Source organism: Podarcis tiliguerta, assembly GCF_965153285.1.
Source record: "Podarcis tiliguerta genome assembly, chromosome: 4".
Lineage (NCBI taxonomy): Eukaryota > Metazoa > Chordata > Lepidosauria > Squamata > Lacertidae > Podarcis > Podarcis tiliguerta.
The window spans coordinates 33,470,898-33,490,546 of record NC_139537.1 but is presented as its reverse complement, the minus strand read 5'-3'; the positions used below and the strand labels follow the sequence as shown (position 1 = coordinate 33,490,546).

The 19,649-nt window shown below is 42.4% G+C and overlaps 2 protein-coding genes across 3 annotated transcripts in view; one reads left to right on the top strand and one right to left on the bottom strand.

Moving 5' to 3' along the window:
• RPL24 (ribosomal protein L24) overlaps positions 1 to 19,649 on the top strand; it is a 191,202-nt gene that overhangs the window by 110,061 nt on the left and 61,492 nt on the right. The gene's annotated exons all lie outside the window — the stretch shown is intronic.
• NFKBIZ (NFKB inhibitor zeta) overlaps positions 1 to 19,649 on the bottom strand; it is a 34,380-nt gene that overhangs the window by 6,813 nt on the left and 7,918 nt on the right. The window contains exons 1-5 of one of the 2 annotated variants that reach the window (XM_083438364.1): positions 6,415 to 6,758; positions 2,716 to 2,855; positions 1,213 to 1,249; positions 992 to 1,095; positions 152 to 903 (exon numbers count right to left, since the gene is read on the bottom strand). In XM_083438364.1, the coding sequence (XP_083294490.1) occupies positions 152 to 903; positions 992 to 1,095; positions 1,213 to 1,249; positions 2,716 to 2,855; positions 6,415 to 6,661 (1,280 nt within the window). In that variant the 5' untranslated portion in view covers positions 6,662 to 6,758. Of the gene's footprint in view, positions 1 to 151; positions 904 to 991; positions 1,096 to 1,212; positions 1,250 to 2,715; positions 2,856 to 6,414; positions 6,759 to 19,649 lie in introns of those variants that run through there. The other variant, XM_083438365.1, reaches the window with a different exon arrangement.

Below are 19,649 nucleotides of genomic sequence, written 5' to 3'. Positions count from 1 at the left end.
TTAATCCCATTTTGAAGGGCAGCCATAGACGTCTGTGTGACATATTATTTTTAATGCACAATACAATAATTGACAATTAACGAGAGAGGTGTCTTATTGCAAGCATATTATCTCCATTTTAGTACTGGTTAACAACATGAACAAAACTCACGTGTCACCATCAGCGTCTTTGGCAAGAATTTGATCTTGAGAGATGTTAGCCAGTTTGCTTTCTTCCTGTTCCACTTGCCACTGGAAGAAGGATTTGCCCAGCTGCGCTGTGTTCCTGGCGATACCCTGATGTTGCACAGACATATTTGAAGTAGCCAATGGTACGCCATGTTCTTCAAGAGCACCACAGAAATTACTGGGTAGCTGACTGAAATTCTGAGGGTGGCTGCTGACATCAGTTTGCTGAGGAAGTGGTTGAGGGAGGGGGGCAGAGATGTCTGACCCTTCTGAATCACTTAAGAGAGAAGCAAAGCTTTGAGTAGGGCAGTACTGCAGTTCTTGGCTTTCAAAAACATGCTGATAGTCAGAGGACTGGCTGCTAGTGGAGTGCGGCCTGCAATCCATAAGGGGATTGTAATGCTGAGACAAGTTCTGGTTCTGTGTGGAAGAAAACTGATAATTCTGGGGCAGCTCCATCATCTGTGAGGGGCTGCTTGCTTGAAATGCTTGGTACCTTTGAGGAGGTGACAAAGCTTGTGCTCCAACCATCTCTTGATACTGTTCCCCTGGAGAGTTAGGATCAGTCATGGTGTGAAGCCAGCTCACTTGCACTGTGTTCAAAGAAACTGGGCAGGACTCATTCTTAATATTCATAATGTTCTGCAGCATATCACAACTGCTGTCTTGTTTGGGATCATTCATATGGGTGTCCTCCATGTTGCTATCCATTGATGTTGGTGTCTGTGGAGGTGTCTGTAAAATAAGAGCATGCAAATTTTGAATGATCCTGCGCAGGTGAGAAATGTGTCTCAATGTGAGCAATGACTAGAAAAATACATACCAGGAGGTGAGGTTGGAAAGGAGCTGTTCTTTTATAACAGGATACATCTGAAAATGAGTCCTGAGCTTTTCTTTTTCGACCATTAGTTAATATGTTCTTCAACTCTAATGAAAAAAAGAAGAAAAAATGCTAAGTTTCAGTTTGTACCCTGCTTTTCAAGTATGCTTTTCTAAATACTAACACATCTAAAGTACTTAAAGGATATAAGTAAAACACTGTACCTGTGTATGGGTCATAATTTGGTAATCCTCCTTGTACCTGTTTTTTAAAATTAAAAAATGGAATTATTTATAATATAGTGAAAACATTCTCTCCAAGTCTTAAGGCAGCTCTAATGACAAGAGGAACCATGCCAACTTTTTCTAATGTTATATGAATTAAGTTCTAAAATCACATTAAAATGTTCTGAAAAATCAGTACACTCTAGATATTTTCAGGAATGTTTTGAGAAAAAGCCCATCAGATGCAGACTGCAATTCTTTACAACTTTACCTGGAAGTAAGACCCATGGAACTCAATGAGCTGAGTAGATATGCATAGGACTGCACTGTCCTAAAACTCCATAATTAGTTACAGCTTTTACAATGTATTCTGATTCATCCAAACAAAGCCAAGCAAACTCACTAGCAGTTTCAACCTGCTATGTTATCTACTACTCCAGTATGGTACAGGATAATTTTAACAAAACAAAATGTGGCGGGAAAATAGCTTTTACAGTTAATCTTCCAAGCATTTCAACATATTACTCATAAATGTGAAGAGTAGCTGACTGAAAAATTTGCATGTGTGCAGGTAATTTCTGAAAATATTGTTATTCAAACTGATCTCTGATTCTTACTTTGTTTGGAAAGCATTACCTCTGTGAACGAGCCAGTAATATCACAAAAGTATATGCATTTTCAGAATCTTAAATATTTCCAGATGATGTTGTTTTGTCATTATAGCTTAATCATACAGTTCTATATTTGCAAGACAATTCAAGGAATGTATGAATAAGTTTGTAGAACTTGCTAACTTTAAAATCTGTAGCACCTGCAGATACATGCTTAAACTGGTACACAGAACTGCTGTATGAAGAGGACCCTAAATAATGAAATTTTTATATTGCTGTTTTCTAAAGCTTTTTTCCTATATATCAATAATGAATGTACTATGCAACTGCTGGCCTTTATGTAGCTAAAACAGCACAAGCCATAACAACAACAACAAGCAGCATTTATATGCTGACTTTCTGCCAAGGCTGATTTACAATTTTAAAGGACTAAAACAAATGATATAAAATTTAAAGTTTAACTATGTAGAAGGTGGAGGGGTAAAGTTCTCAGGGAAAACAAAACACAGAATCGCTGATTATGAAAATAAGAATTGCCATTTTAGATCAGACCAAAGCTCTACCAAGCAGAACGTTTGCTCACCAATAGACTATACAACTGCAGAAAGTGCTAGTTTTATGATTCCAGCATCTGCCATACTTCTTTGAATTTATGAACATTCCATTTTAGCTATCAAATCTTATATTCACCAACAAATTGAGGCGCAACATTCTTTTTTTCAAAGGTAGGCAAGCTAGCTGCCATTAATTACCCTATCTAACAGGAATGAATTCCATATGCTAATTATGCCATGTATACAGTTTGTACGCTACTGACATTTTAAAAGATGAGAGACTGTGCCATTTATGATTCTGAATAAAATTATTTTAAAAGGAAAGTAATGTTCCGCACCTTTAATTCATCTGCACCATGGTCTGAGGACATCTGCTTGCTGTTTCTGAGGTGCAGCAGCAGCTCTTTCACTGAGTTTTTCACACGAACACCTTGAAAAGGTCCTCTTTGTTGCTTTCCTCCCCCCATACGTTGCTCAACTGTTGAGACACAAACAATGAGAAATAAAATAATAACACTGATAACAATTAAACAGAATATTGAGTTTTTTAAGAGAGGGTGGATTTGTACCTAATTTCAGCCAAGAAACATAGCTAATCCTAAATTAATTACACAAAACCTTAAAGGTATGTACAAAAGATATTTTGTCAACTTTGTTGTCACAAACACAAAAGAAACTTCTCTCCCCCCCCCCCAATTTGAAAGGAAGGTTAGAAGCGGGAAGACACCAGTCCCATATAAAGGATATTTTAGCATTAACATGGCTTTACGTGAATGAATTTTCAGAATTACTTGTGCCTGTCACCTCCATAATGAATCCACTTGTCCAAGAAAATGTGCAACCAAAGAGATGAACTGCAAATATTACATTCATTCTCTTATGTCATCATTCCTTTTAACATAGTCTACTCTGAAGGTGAAAAAACAGAAGTGAAAAGAGGAAACAACAATGTACTGTAATACTATCCAAGAGAGAAGTTGTGACTTCATTTTAAAAAGTACAAACCCTTCCAAGTTTATATATAGAAGCACTGAGGTTTACACTACATTTAAATAATCTGAAAAACCACTTGCTGGAGAACTGGAATTTCTGTCTAGAAAAAAAAAACCAACCCAATTTATGGGCAAATGATTTCCTCTTTACAGGTATGCCTAGTCAAAGCAATTAATTGTCCTTCATTAAATTGCCTCATATTGTATCCTTCAAGACAGAACTGGTGTCTACTTGAGAAAAGATTGTGAAAGCAATCAAAAACAAAACAAAATATTTCAATTAATAAACTACTTCAGATTATTACTTGTAGAAAATACAAACCAATGTAAAATAAAAAATATAGTACAACAATAGTTTTCTTATGGAAAAAGATCAAACTGGCCAGAGAAATAAAATCATCACACTATTTTAATATTATGAATATACACACAACCGATATTGTTATGCTACCTTTTAAGATAATTCCTGAATGAAAGAAAATTTGTGGAAGTAACTTCAGCACTAAAAACACCATGAAATTATATAAAAAGACAACTGAGGTTCTTAACTGTATACCATTTCAACTGCAACAGGTGCATAAGAAACAAAAGCCATTTCAGCTATAAGAAGCACTATTTGGAAATAAAAAATATTACATTGTTTAAATAAATTGTGCCTCTCTGCCTATTTATATTTGGTATAGATAGCTTTGTCCTTGTTCACTCCACACAACATGTTGTACAAAAAATAAAAGTGAAATCTTTCTACATAATGAATTGTGTTAGCAAATCATTACAAAACGTTCAACTTTCATGAAGTGTTGTAAGATTCAAAAGCCTGAATATGAGTCATTTCAGAAAAGTTACCAGACTTAGCCATTTTCTTTTCCAGTTAAATTAGGGGAACCACACTGATCTATTTTATTTTCCAGTATCTGCAATTTTAATTTATCTTTATTTGCAAATCACACTAATGCGCTTAACAAATTATTTGATTTCTCCCTCAGCAATACGGCAAATATTATTGAGATTTAAACAACTATAACGAAAAGTCAATACAAGCCAGAATTTTGCAAATTTGCACTTCCTGAACACACACACGAGAAATAATTGACAGAAGATTCTAACTCACTGGAAAGGATCAGTAGGATAAACTCCCCTCAGACCCACATTAATTGGCATGACTGTAGTATCCTGCTTACACACTGCTTAATTCTACCTAAAAGCTTAAGGACATTTCATACCTGAAAATGCTGGTGAATTCCAAACTAACTGATATAAGGCGCCTTAACTACAATTTTTCAGTTTCTTCACGAAATGGATACAAACTGCTGGCACTTCAGCAGCCTGCCGTGTTGTGCGCTTGGGGAAAGAGGGAAAGAGTGCTTCTTGAGGCAGCTTTTACAACTGCATCGTTCAGATATTGCAAATGGATTGATGGCAACAAGTTTCTTTCATTTATTAGGATATTCCATGCAAAGGGTGAATCTAGACCAATGGCGGGGGGGAGTTGCATTTTGATGCCCATTCACTCAAGTATGAGCAGGACTGATCTCACAATAAGCACCCAAAGCAACTTCCACAACCTTCATAAAACCCTTTCACCAACAGAGCAGCACTGGGGGATGTGCAGGTGCAAAGTGTATTGCAACTTGAGATAAGAAACTCAAGGTGACTTTGGACATATGTTTACCATACTGTACTAAAAATCCATAGACCTTTTTCATTATGGAGCCGAGAACACATTCAATGCACTTGGTGGAGCCTAGGCTGGTTTACAGTAATGGTCACTTCCCACGTTATGCTTGGGCATACTGAAATACTTGTGTGTATTTCACCTTTTCAGCCACTGATGTGCTTTCTCTTTGTGCGTGTGTCTGTGTGAACACTCGCGTGCAAAGCGCTCCCCTTGCCCACCAATAACAAGCAACTCTGCACTAACTTGCAAATCGGAATGAGGCACTTTGAGCTGTGCGGCTGCACATGTTCATAGCTGTCAATCTTCCCTTTTTTTGTTGGAAATTCCCTTATTCCAGTGCCATTTCCTGCTGCTTCCCGCTGCTATTCCAGATTGTTAGATAGCCCGTAGACTGTCCCCGGGTCAGGTGAGGCTGTTGATCCCTTATTTTCAAATCTGAAAGTTGACAGCTATGGCATATGTTGCAGCAACATACAAACAGGAACCCATGCAGTTTGGAAGGGCGAATTAGTGCCTAACCAAAGAAGCCATCTTTTTCAACAGCGCTGAGAGTAAAGCTACACGGTGGCAGGGAAAGGAACTCAGAAACTAGCCCCCTGAAGGAGACTATGATCCTGCGTTTCCAGACAGGCGTGCATTGCAGGATCCGAGCTCATAGAATCACAGAACTGTATAGCTGGAAGGCACCCCGAGGGTAATCTAGTCCAACGCCTGGAATGCTGGAAACTCAACTGTTCCAAGTTTTCCAAAGCGGCCACGCAACGCAATTGGCATCAACATCTATACGGTTTTGAGGGTGGAATGGTATTATTTGTTTTTGTAACAGTCTTTGTTTTATTGGGACCTGGTGGGATATGCATGCATATGCATACGAATACGCATACGAAAACACACAAACACACACTCTCTCTCTCGCCCGTCATTTAATCCGGATTCACCCTTTCCAAGAAATATTTGTCAAGCTTTAAAAGAACATGCTGTTGCCAGCGTCCCGTGAGTGGTACCTGAACGACCCTTCTGGAATTTTAAGTGCCCCCCCCCCCGCTGTCGTCTCGCACTGACTGCAGCAGCCCCCTTATCCTCTCCTTGCCCAAAACCTATCCAAACAACCGAAGTGCCGCGGAGCGTGAGCGCGCTCTCACCGCTCAGAGCGGCTTGCCAAAGGCGCAAAGGAGACTTTATATATACACCATATAAAAAAGAAAGGAAAAGCGGCGGAATACTAAACGCGACGGACCAGCGACACCACCCTCTGAACGGCCCCCTCGCCTCAGACCGCTTCGTAGAAGAAGCGGCGTAGAAATCCCTCCGCCCCGAAGGTTTGTTTTTGGGACTGCGCGCGCGACGGATGTAGGAAATCTGTATACCTTCCCCGGCTGAGCGCGCGGCGCGCCGGGAATAGCGCCTCGCGCCGAAGTCGCCGCCGCCGCTACTGTGGCCCGAGTCGGACCCCGGGGACCCCGGCGAGGAGTGCGTGGGCGAGCAGCTCCCCTCGCTGGAGTGGGGAGAAGCTCCGTAAAAAAAGGCCAGGTTAAAAGGGCTGCTGATGGAACCGTCGACGCCGCCGCCGCCGCCGCCGTCCGGCAGCTCGTCGCGGCTGCTGTCCACAATCATGACGGCTGGTGTCGCGCGGATGGCGAGGAAGAGGCAGGCGGCTGCTTGGGTTCAGCCGGTGCGCTGACGGGGACGGGAAAGGGCTCGGCAGGCGGAGGCGGTTGCGACGGCTCTTATAGCGCCTCCACGCCCCGGCGACGAGGCGGGGGGAGGAGGTGGGGCGGGGCGCGGCTGCGTCTCTGCAAGCGGCACTTCCAGTAAGTAGGTCGCCGGCCTCTGTCAACAGCCCTCCCGGCTCTCTCGTGACTCGCCGCCTGACTGCATGGCAGGAGGAGTTGCCTCCAAGCAACCCGAAGGAGCCTCGCCCGCCGTGGCGCGCCATTGGGCACCTGGCGGCGGCTGCTGCAGCGGGAGCATGGAAAGGGAACGGTTTGGAGAATTTACCCGGCGCTCAGAGAGAGGCGGGCCGCCTCTTCGTGTTCATCGTCGCCGTGTCCCGCTGAGGAGAAGGGCCACCGGGGAAGACCTCGGCAGCTAGGGTGGTCTCTCTTTACACATGCCCTGTGCGTGACGAGGCGGCTAGGCGGACGCAACTCTGTCCGATGAAGTTGGCGGTGATACCCGTGCCCCTGTTGCTCCAGTTAACATTTTCCTAAACCAAGAGATATGACCGAGATGTATGAAAATTAAGCGTGGCTGCTTCTCCCTCTAGATCAGTGTTGGCCAAACTTGGCCCTCCAGATGTTTTGGACTACAACTCCCATCATCCCTAGCTAAAAGGACCATTGGTCAGGGATGATGGGAATTGTAGTCCCAAAACAGCTGGAGGGCCAAGTTTGGCCACCACTGCTCTAGATCAGTTCTAACATTTGGGAGTGTGCCTATGAAGCTGAACAGTGGGAAATTAAGGACAAAGAATGTACCTCTCGTAGTCGAACTATGGAATTTATTTCCGCAAGATAGATGGCAATGAGATTTTGCATTGGTATGGTCGGAGCTGGGAATTAATCTGTCTTCATAGAAGGCGTGACTACTTCCACTTGTCTGCAATTCCTACCTGCATTTATTGTTAATAATAATAATAAATTAGCACTATTAACCTAAGCAATCCCATTCAGATGATGAAACTCCACCGCAGCTCTCACTGTCAACCCTTAGCTTGGTTATCTATTATCACCCTGTTTCCCAATATATTATGGCATAAACCAGGCTTCTCCAACTTGGTGGCCTCCCAATATTGTTGGCCTACAACTCCCATCAATCCCAACCATCAAGGCCATGGGTGATGGGAAGGTCATGGGTGATGGGAATTGAAGTCCAGGAACGTCTTGAGGGCCACAGGTTCCCCATTCCTGACATGCCATAATTAAAAGGGTACAGGATTGCCCCTTTAGTGAAGGTAACAAAAAAAGCCTCCACCATTACAAGCTTCCAAACGCTATACCTTATAAATAAATATTCAATTTATTAAGCTAATAAACTGAAACATGATGTACATGATCTACCTAATGAGGGTTATGAATGTTCCTAATTGATAAAATATAAATTGCCAAAGGGACACCAAATTTTAAAATGCTGAATACTAATACATTATCCCTTTAATATAGGCATGTGTTTTCCTAATTTTTGTTAAAAACAAACAAACTGCATATATATATTATTCAAGGTTGTTGAAGAAGGCACATTTTCATTGGTTTGCTAAAGTTCTGGGCAGCATTCTAAAGGTTAGCAAGGTCTTCCTGCTTCACAGTTGCGAATTATTCATTTTAGCAACTAAAATAAAACTCTGTTCATTCACTTTAAATTTTGAAGCAAGAATTTTGCCACCTCATGAACATTTGTGGAGGGGACAACCTAGTGGATACTGTGTGCGACACCTTTTCCATATGGGGAATATAGAGTGCCTGGGACCATCAAATATTCCGTGAATTGTCCTGGTCCTCTCTCTCCTTATGAAGTATCTGAGCCTTACTATATTATTAGATGAATCCTTCTGTGAGTTGGCCCATGTGTGTTTGTTGTTTCCATCAGTGGCTGGCAGATGCATTAAACACTGGGAGGGATCCCTCTTCTAGCACTTTTAATCATCGTTATGCTGGTTCACCACATTTTTTAAAAGAAGTGTTTTGTTTTCCATTACAACGATAATAAACCGACAGTTTTAAGAAACACTGGAGTACTAGTATTCTTACCACATTACCCAATTTCCTCTCTGATTTCGCACTTCCGCTGCAAGACGTTAAAACATTGCCAAATCTACAGCTCTATGTCTCCCCATGCACCAAAAGCAGGATTGATGCTGGAGTACTTTATGTACTTTATGAAAAGCATCCAAGAATCTCTGAATTTGTCCTTCACTCTAGGTCCTCTGCTAAAACTTTGGTGTTCCATAAGTTTCTCGAGTAACAGGAGCTGCGAGACCTTGGGAAACCATTCCTTATACGTACTGATATTTCTGCCCAAGCAGCAACCAATACAAACACAAAAAGATCCTTATGTGCTTGTTCCCCTTTGGGGTTTCTGAAAGCAACAGCAGAGCTTGTGTTGTATCCTGAACCTGTCAAGAGAAGCTAAACACCGACACTCAGAAACTCTGAATCCAGTGAAGGCTGGATGGCACTACAGTATCCAGTGAAGGCTGTATAGCAAAACAATAAGACTAAATGGCATGAGAGTTCAAGTATTTAGAAGAGGGGAAAATATCACCCCGTTCCGGATTTGGGCTTAAAAGACCAAGGGAAAGTGTGGGTGCATGGGGGGTGAAATTGTAAGGATTCATTATTTGTGGGATTTCACAACATTATTGCTGATCATAGGCTATTGTTGCAGCATAGGTGGTCTTCTGGAAACCGGAGAAAGAGCAAGATGGAATCGTCTTACTCCACTGTGGGGATTTTTAAACATGGATGTGTTTCTGAAGAAGTGATTCCACTTTGTGCATTCTGATGTGCTGCTGTCATAGAAAGGCCTTTAGTAGCCTTTCCAGGAACAAGAATTGTTTAACATTCCTTCAGAAGGTCTACACAAGCCAAGATTTCTTTTACTTGTGCACTGCTCTCTCAGACTCCTACAGCTGAGAATTTATTTGAAGGGAATGAAGAGGCAAGATAGTCCCTCCTCCAGGAGAGCCTAAAGTGATCACCTAATTAACATATTAGGTGATTAATTATGTTACTTATATTAACATAATTAAGGGACGCGGGTGGCGCTGTGGGTTAAACCACAGAGCCTAGGGCTTGCCGATCAGAAGGTCGGCGGTTTGAATCCCCGCGACGGGGTGAGCTCCCATTGCTTGGTCCCTGCTCCTGCCCACCTAACAGTTCAAAAGCACATCAAAGTGCAAGTAGAAGGTAAGTTAAACGGCGTTTCCGTGCGCTGCTCTGGTTCGCCAGAAGCGGCTTAATCATGCTGGCCACATGACCCATAATCTGTACGCAGGCTCCCTCAGCCAATAAAAGCGAGATGAGCACCACAACCCCAGAGTCGGCCACCACTGGACCTAATGGTCAGGGGTCCCTTTACCTTTACCTTTAATTAACATATCCTACAGTCACATGCAGAAACCCCTCCAAAATGTACAACTCTTCATCTGGACAGAAAAAATGTAAATGAAGTCTAAAAAAATTGAGTAGGAGGGAATATCCTGAAATGAATACTCCATTTCTTACTACAGTTACCAACAGAAATTCTGTGTGGCATGGACATCTTCAGCAGAACTACAAGCAGAGCTCAAATACCACTGAAGTGCTACCAAATGAAGACCAGTGTATCACAGAAACAGGATCTTCCACCCTGAAGTCCTAAACACCCCAACTTAAACCCACCAGTATGCTCAACATTTACTTCACAATTCAAATCTACTGAGGCTTTTGCAGGGGGGAGGATGAGCCAAAGTCGTTGAGCTTTTTTGGGGGGACCATCAGCCAAAGTTGTTGAGGTTTTTTGGGGGGGGGGAGATGGGGGTCTCGCGATCGACCAGTAGATCATGAGATACTCTGGATAAAAAGCAGTACTGCAGTAGTACAGTAGTAGTATCAGTATCAGTATCAGTAGTAGTAGTATCAGTTGAAATTGCACATAGTATCTGTTCACATAGCTTACTGTGTCAAATAAATTGCTCTTTTTCTGTTTTCCTTTCAGTCCATGAATTCATAAACTTGAAACACAAAATGGAGGAGTTTTTAAAAGTGAAAGTGTTTTCCAAGTGTGAGGAAACTAAGCAGTCATGCTCAAGGTTTTAATCTGCATCATGATTTGTCAGTTAATTGCACAACTTTTTGAGCTTTGAAACTGATGGCACTAAACAGAGAATCCCACACACACACACACAAACTTTAGGTACTGTATTATCATTGATATTCCAGATCTATGGGCCTCTATATGGAAATTTTTTCAAGCTAAAATGACAGCTTTCTGAAGGAAATGCTCCAGCTATCCCATTTTGACAAGGAACACCAGCTTAATTAAATAGTACTGGTGATTCGGTCATGCAGACACATAGACAGCCTAGTTAAGCCAGAGATAGGAATATTAAAGTTCCGTGATTTCCAAGGTAGAGTTAAAAGAACTTTTAAATCTCATTAACTTTGAGGTATATATAAATGTGGATCATGGAATGCAGTGTCTTGGTAATTTGATTGTTCTGTCAGTGCAAGCTTTTGCTTTTTTCCCCCTTTCATTTTGATGTTTTAGTCTAGTAACCTTAACACCCATTGGGAATGGATCAACCAATTCTCTTTTTCCAGTTTAAGGAGATGAGAAGCTAGGTTGTTCCCCCTGCCACCTGCTTCTTGGACAAAACCTATTTCCTCTTCAACAGTTGGGCCTAGTGGACATTATCAAGGTTTCCAAAGCACTTCTGAATTTTTTTAATCAGGTTCTTAACATGATGTGAGATGAGTGGGAGGGATTACAGGGCTGGGCAATTCAGAGAAGGTGACTCAACCTTAGATTGAAAAGGTGGAGACTCATCTCCAAGTGGTTTGCCAAAATAATATGGCCCTACAGTGTTTCATCAGATCTCTAATAGGATTGTTTTATCTGATTATTTTACCAGAAATCTCAGCTACCATCTAAATTTTAAAGCTCACCCGGATTTTTTCCTGTCTTTCTCCTAATGCCACCGCTAGCACCAAATAAGTTGTTATGTACTAGATTCTCAAATACTGGCTTTATTTCATTGTGGACGGCACATAAGCAAATATATTCCTGCTGTGTGTGACTGCTTGTGTGGTTAATTACAAAAATTTAGTTATGGATATAATCATAAACTGGAATTTTGCTGTTTTTCCCATCCCTATGTAACATGTAGTTATTCCCACTGAGTCATTCAGAGGAATGGAACTGTAGTAGTTGAAGCATGAGCTGGAAGTCCCCAGTTGAAATCACAGCATGTACTCATTCATTGGTGCCTAGCCAAAGACCAGTTTCCCAGCCTTAACACTTCATTTTGCCATCAAGGTAAACGGGTGGCGCTGTGGTCTAAACCACTGAGCTTCTTGGACTTGCCGATCAGAAGGTCGGCAGTTCGAATCTGGGGTGAGCTCCCGCTGCTCTGTCCCAGCTCCTGCCAACCTAGCAGTTTGAAAGCATACCAGCACAAGTAGATAAATAGGTACCGCTGTGGCAGGAAGTTAAACGGCGTTTCCATGTGCTACGGCTTCTGTCATGGTGTTCTATTGTGCCGGAAGCGGTTTAGTCATGCTGGCCACATGACCTGGAAAGCTGTCTGGACAAATGCCAGCTCCCTTGGCCTAAAAGCGAGACAAGCGCTGCAACCCCATAGTCACCTTTGACTGGACTTAACCATCCAGGAGTCCTTTACCTTACCTTTACCTCTGCCATCTGTACAATGGACATGAGTTAATGATCCTGGCGACTATAGCAAGGTTGCTGTGAGGAATACTCAGATAATATATATGAACCACATGTAGCTTCTAGAAAAAGTTCTGTATAAATACCAGACATTGTTATCTAAAGGAACTGAGTGATATTATTTCATTGAGTGTCCTGAAAATATCCAAACAGCATTGCATGTGCTGGTTATGAGGTGGGGGGGGGGTCTCTTTGGCCAGGGTTGTTGCTGTTGTTTTTTAATCAAAGCCTTCTTCAGGCAGCCAAATAGCATGTCATCATGTGAGAGGAGCCACAGGGACAAGCACAGTAGTATAGCTATTCCACTCACCCCCAGATTCTGATTTTAAAACCCTGATGTAGTTCTCATGTGCAGGGAGCCTCTGTGAGTACAGGAGCCCCCCCCACACACACACTTCAGTAGGTCCCCCGCCATGAATTGGGTGGCTTAGATGGTGATGAAGGGGGAGCACATGCATCTACCCACACACCCCTCTTAAGGCATTAACATAATGCCTAGTGAGACCTTAGCTGATAATCAGTCCAGCTCTGTATGCTGGTTTGCCAAAGAGGAAATAATTAAAGCCACACATTAAGCCAAAGTGCTGTAGTAAGTGGATAGAGCAGTGGGGCTTTGCCCAGGGAGAACTGCTGGGTTTAAATCCATACTTAGCAAGGAAGTTCCCAGATGACAACAGACCAGTCCCTGTCTCTCAGGCCCAACCTGCCAAATAGGGCAGAGGTATGATGTTTATGTCACACAAAACTTCTTCAAGAAAGGAAAACAATATAAACAGATTTTTGTTCACATCAGTCCTCGGAGCTTTTTGCACATTTCACTAGCTATAAATGTGGCTGGCAAAAAACATACAGCGGTCGCTAATCATTCTTGTTTAAAAAGGAATAACTATGACCAGCTGAGACCTAGAAAACAAAGGCTGTCATATTGTGCAAAGTTATGTGCCTGTGGGTCCTATGAAAGTGTGGTAACTATGCTGCTCATACCACAAATGCAGCCCATTAGCATGAATGGGGAGACTATTGTTGCTTTCATGCCCTGCTTTATCAGGAACCCATAAACATTTGGTTAGCCACTCTGAAAGCAGGATGCTGGAGTAGATGAGGATTTGGTGTGAACCAGCAGGGCTCTTCTTAATGGAAGAGTAATTTAAGGTTGTATCCAGTGGTGGCTTTGGAAGCAAAAAGTACTTGCGCTTGTGCAAGGTGGAGCATCCAATTTTTACCAATCCTAGCCCCTGCTACAGCCTTCTGCGCATACTGTTTTGGAGGGTCTCGCAACCATCAGGGGGTTGCAATGGATGAAAGCCAGTGCCCAGCCCTGTATGCATACAAAGCACAAAACCACCTTATACAAGCAGATATCCACAAAAACTGGTAAAGAAAAGAAATCATCTGCACAAGAGAAAGTGAAACTTAAAACCACTATAGCTGTGCCTCTCAAGTTAACCATTCATTTCTTGTATTACAAAATAACTTTTAAAAGTGCCAATTAAACACTTTTTGATCATCAACATTTTATAGATTCTCTAAGGCCAGGAGAAAATTCCCAGAGCGGAAAAACCTGGCATTAATAGATCACCGTACATAACGCAGCAAGGAATCAAAGGTGACAGTTGTTTATGGAAATGATTAATGATTAATCAAGGCCATAACTTAAAAGGACATTTGCCTGCAAATTTTAAGTCTTACTGAAATGGGAGCATCACAAAAATGACCGTGCTTGCAATACATATTTGTCCAATAAAAAATGGTACCTTTTCAATTTCATGAGCAGAACAGCATAGGAGGTTCCCATGCTCACCACTGTACACTTTAGTGCTCGACCAGGTGTGTGGGAGAGCACAGAAGAGAAAGAGACCTTGAGACAGTTGTGCAGGTGATGCTGTTCATGCTAAACCATTGTTTGATATGTAAGTGGGGAAGGGACCAGTAACTGTGAAACAGCAATGCTGTGTGGACCCTAGGGTTTAGGTTCTTAGAAAAGTGTCCATGCAGAAGCAGCTGAGCAGCCTGATCGGATTTGTTTTTATTTAATAAAACAATTGTGTGTGGTTACATCCAGACAGGATGTAACTAAAACGTGTCATCACAGCCAAATCTGCAGTTTTCAGGAATGGGTGTAACTGGCACATAAGTCTAATTTGGGCAAAGATGCATTGGATAACAGCCATTAGCTGAACAGCCAAGGATAATGTTCAGTCCAGAAAACTACAAACTTGTGTTTCTATGGGGACTGTTTATAGCTCAGGTGTCAACAGGATTTTCTCTCTGTGCCTGCTGCAGAAGGAATGTCAAGAGCAGAAATGCCCCTTCATAGACCTTGAACTCATCAGCAGAAATAGACTCTTCACACTGCTCAACAAGATAGGATGCTCAGCTTGCGTGCTGAGCATGCTGCTTTATGGAAGTGAGACAGAGGCAACTTACACCTGCCAGGAACAACACCTCAATGCCTTCCGTATGTCCTGCATCAAGACACTCTCAAAGATGTGATCGTCCAAGCCCACATTCCCAGCATGTCTCCAGCGATTATTACGCTGACTTGGTCATGTACATAGAATGGATGGTGATGATGAAGAAGATGCTGATATGGCAGGATCCCCAAGAATGTGGGCGGAGAGGCAAAGTTCAACTATTTCTCTCTTTGTCGGGTTCCCAGCAAAATCACCCCTTTGAAGTTATTATTTTCATTTCAAGGGAAGCTCCCATTGGTGCCAATGGAGGCTTGATTTGAAATGCAGATAGCCTTGAAGAGGGGGGTTTTCCTCAAGAACCTGGCAGAGAGAAAAATAGAGGAACAACTGCCTCTCCTCACCACTCACTATGGAGATAGTTCAGATTGTTGCTCGTACGACTCCCAAAAATATATGTACATTAACAAAGATCCATATAGTTAAAGCTATGGTTTTCCCAGTAGTGATGTATGGAAGTGAGAGCTGGACCATAAAGAAGGCTGATTGCTGAAGAATTGACGCTTTTGAATTATGGTGCTGGAGGAGACTCTTGAGAGTCCCATGGACTGCAAGAAGATCAAACCTTTCCATTCTTAAGGAAATCAGCCCTGAGTGCTCACTGGAAGGGCAGATCCTGAAGCTGAGGCTCCAATACTTTGGCCACCTCATGAGAAGAGAAGACTCCCTGGAAAAGACCCTGATGTTGGGAAAGATGGAGGGCACAAGGAGAAGGGGACAACAGAGGATGAGATGGTTGGACAGTGTTCTCGAAGCTACCAGCATGAGTATGATCAAACTGCGGGAGGCAGTGGAAGACAGGAGTGCCTGGTGTGCTCTGGTCCATGGGGTCACGAAGAGTCGGACACGACTAAATGACTAAACAACAACAAACTGCATCTAGAGGACTAACATCACATCTAGCTGCAACACAAGTAGCTGCATAGGATTGCAACTTTGGTGTCAAAGAGGCACAGCAGAAGGATAAAAGTTAACTTTACTCAGTCTGCCCCTTTGAACAGCATGTGCTGCATTTCCTCTCCTCAATGAAGGTTGTCATAGAATCAAAGAACTGTTGATTTGGAAGAGACCCCAAGGGCCAACCCTCTGCAATGCAATAATTTCAACTGAAGCATCCATGACAGGTGGTCATCCAACCTCTACTTTAAAAATTCCAATGAAGAAGAATCCATCGCCTTCTAAAGAAGTCTGTTCCACTGTTGAAAAGCTCTTAGTGTCAGAAAGTTCTTCCAGATGTTTAGTCAGAATGCCCCTTGGTTTCTTTGGCTTGGTTGGAAGCCATTGGTTCGGGTCCTAGCCTTTGAAGCAGGAGAAAACAAACTTGCTCCATCTTCCATGTGACAGCCCTTTAGATATTTGAAGATGACTATCACTGAACTAACAGAAAAACAGCTAAATAAATTAACTGATAAGACTCTTTTATTGACACCATACAGGAAGCTGGTTGCAAGAACATTCACAAAGTAGACAGTTTATAATTAGCAAACATTGCATTATCTACACAAATATTTGCTGTACCAAAGTGATTGCCACTGATGTCAATCCGCTCTCCCCTGCTCCACAACAGGAATAAAGTAACACTGTAGAAGTCCAGGTTAATTTACACAAAAGCAGCTGCCCTATCCTTATCACTAGAGAATGGCCTCAGTGCCGACTAATAATAAAAGTGATGTTGTTGATTTTGTTGTTTCCGTTCTTTGCCTTTCCTCCTTTGAGAACTTAAGGCAGCTAACATGAAAAATTCACACACACAAATGAAACCACAGCACAAAACACCATACAGTATAAGATAAAATATAAGAGCCAACTTCAAATTATGCATGTTGACTCTCCCTTTATGATCAAAAGGCTTGCTGGAACAAATGAATCTTAAGGTGTTGCATGAGGGAAAATAATGTGGAGGAACGTGTCCGTGATCTCAACAGGGAGGGATTTCCAAAGTCAGGGTGCCACCATTATGAAGGCCTTGCCTTGTATAGCAGCTCCCATGCTGTGTTGACCGGGTGTCAACTACACTTCTTAAAATCCAAGTTGATTGGTACTGGGGAAGCCACTCCTTCAGGTAATTGGGTCCTCCTGAGCCATTTGCAGCCTTGTAGATCAGTACCAGCATCTTGAATTGGGTCTGGTAGCTCGCTGGCAGCCAGTGCATTGCTTTCAGGACTGGTGTTCTGGGGTTCCATTTAGATGACCTATTCAGAAATTTGGCAGCAGCATTCTGTACTGCTGCCGCTTCCAGACAGTATTCAAAGAAAGTTCTCCATAGAGTGAATTGCAATAATCCAATCAGGAAGTTATCAGAGCATACACTACTGACTGCAACAAAGTTATCCCAGTCCAAGACTGGTTTTAGCAGATGAACCAGCAGAAGCTGGATATAGACTTCTTGCCACTGAGGCCACATGCACTTCCTGTGGCAATTTGAAATCTAGGAGTACTCCTAGACTATGCACCTGTTCTCCAAGGGGAACTGCCTCCCTGTTATTAATATGTCATATAGCTAATTCTAAGACCTGGGAATCACTAACCCACAAAGCTGCTACCTTTATTAGGATTCAGCTTCTGTTTAATTACCTTGATCCTGCCAATCACTGCCTCCAGACAGCAGCTGAGCACTTGCACAGGCTCTCCAGTGTGGAGCAAGAGAGTTGAGCATAATACACATACTGGTAATGCCACACTTCGAATTACCAGATGACACCTCCCAGTGGTTTCATGTAGATATCAAATAACATGGGAGACAGGATAGAACCTTCTATAACTGTTATAGGGCTTAGTGCTCTTTTCATCTCTCTTCCAAAAAAGTGAGGATAGTTTTTTATTGGAATTAGCATCCATTGGCTAGTGAGATTGCCAGTACGAAGTGCAAAAAGACCTTTTTTGCACATCAAATACTAATTTTTGTTCTGTCACAAAACGCAATGCAAGAAGAGAATAGATGGGACCCAGGGGTGACATGGGCAACAATATGGCTGGCAATTTGCCCTATCAGGGAGAACAGGCTATTTAAGCCCACTCCACACCACACTCTCCCCTCTTCTCATTGAGGTTAATATTGGCCAATGGAACCACAGTGTACATGTCAGGTTCATATACCCAAACAGCACACATTGAAGAGTTTCTTCAAGCCTTGCTGCATAATCTCATGTGTGGCTGGCAGTTGGCTTAGGTGAGAGGATAGTTGAAATCATCCCATCAATCCACCTAACCACCCAGACCTCATCAGTTTTGGTTAATTTGGTTTAATTGTCCCGATTGGGAGATTTTTTTCGTTGTTATATTTTAATAAATATAACCTGTTACTCATCTTTATTGTCTCAAGTCTTCTCGGGTGTGTTGGCGATAAAACTATTAGACTTTAAAGTGTCCCAAGATGCTTTTGGGGATTTTTGTCGTCATCAGTACTACTACTCTGTGGAAGTTTGAAATATGAATATGATGGTGATCCTTTTTCTGTACAGCTTGATTTTACAAGGATGGCCATATATCAAACTGCAGTTTTGTAGGTAGCATTTCTAGAGGACAGTTTAAGGCTGTTTTCTAAGGGAAGAGCACAGCAACAGTTGCAAGCAAGAGGCCCCAAGGAGACCTAGCATATCTCCTCAGTTCATCCCTACTGTAGGAGCAAGTAAGTAACCCCACATCAAATCCATTGCTATAGAAGAAGAAGAAGAAGAAGAAGAAGAAGAAGAAGAAGAAGAAGAAGAAGAAGAAGAAGAAGAAGAAGAAGAAGAAAATCAGCTTTTAAAATGAATTCCAATTCAGTTTGAGGGAAGCCACCAGTTGCCCTAGCAAACACTGTAATACATGTTAATGGTCACATCTGCCTCAAGCCACCTGTCTAGGGCAGCCAAAACTGTTGCAACAACCGGAACAGATTCATGCCAACAGCAGGCTTCCTTCTAGGAAGGAGAATCGAATCAGTAAATGATAAGCAACAAATCAACACCCACATGATTCATAGCATGTCTGGGAAAAGAATGGAGGGGCTATGAGGTCATTCACCTATGTGTAATGTGCTTCCAATGATAAACTAACATTACCGGGTCTACATGGCATCTACCCAAGTGTTCTAATGTGAAATGACTGATATGGAACTTATCCCTACAGTTGTCCTCCATGCCTAAGAATTAGAAAGGAGCTAATGTAAAACCATTTTTTTAAAAAAAGGAACCCAGGAAATTATAAGCCACAAACCTAAATGGTTTTTAAACAGTTTAGAGATTCATGGAGTATAAGTCTGTCTATGGCTACTAGCCATGATGGCTGTGAATTACCTCCAGTACTGAGGGAGTTTGTCTCCAAATACCGGTGCAAGAGGCGTGAGTGCTGCTGGACTTAAATACGGCTTGTGGGCTTCCCAAAGACATCTGGCTGGCTACTGTGAGAACAGAATGGTGGAACAGATGGCTTTAGCCTAATCCATCAGGCTCTTCTTATGGTATTCAGAGGCATATGGCATTAGGCCATCATAAAGCTGGCTGTGATTTTGCACAAGTGTCACCAGGGGGGGGGGGAGTGATTCTGAAGGGACTGTTCTGTCATGATAGCAGTGTTTCATTGCAACCATGTCTTGGCTCTGGGCCTTTTTCCAGTGCCACTTTCTATCCTGCATGATGTGAAATAGCACCAACACAGAAGACCTTTGGGCAGGGACATGATGAATTTCCCTCACCATTAAATAACCATGGTGAGTCTCTAAT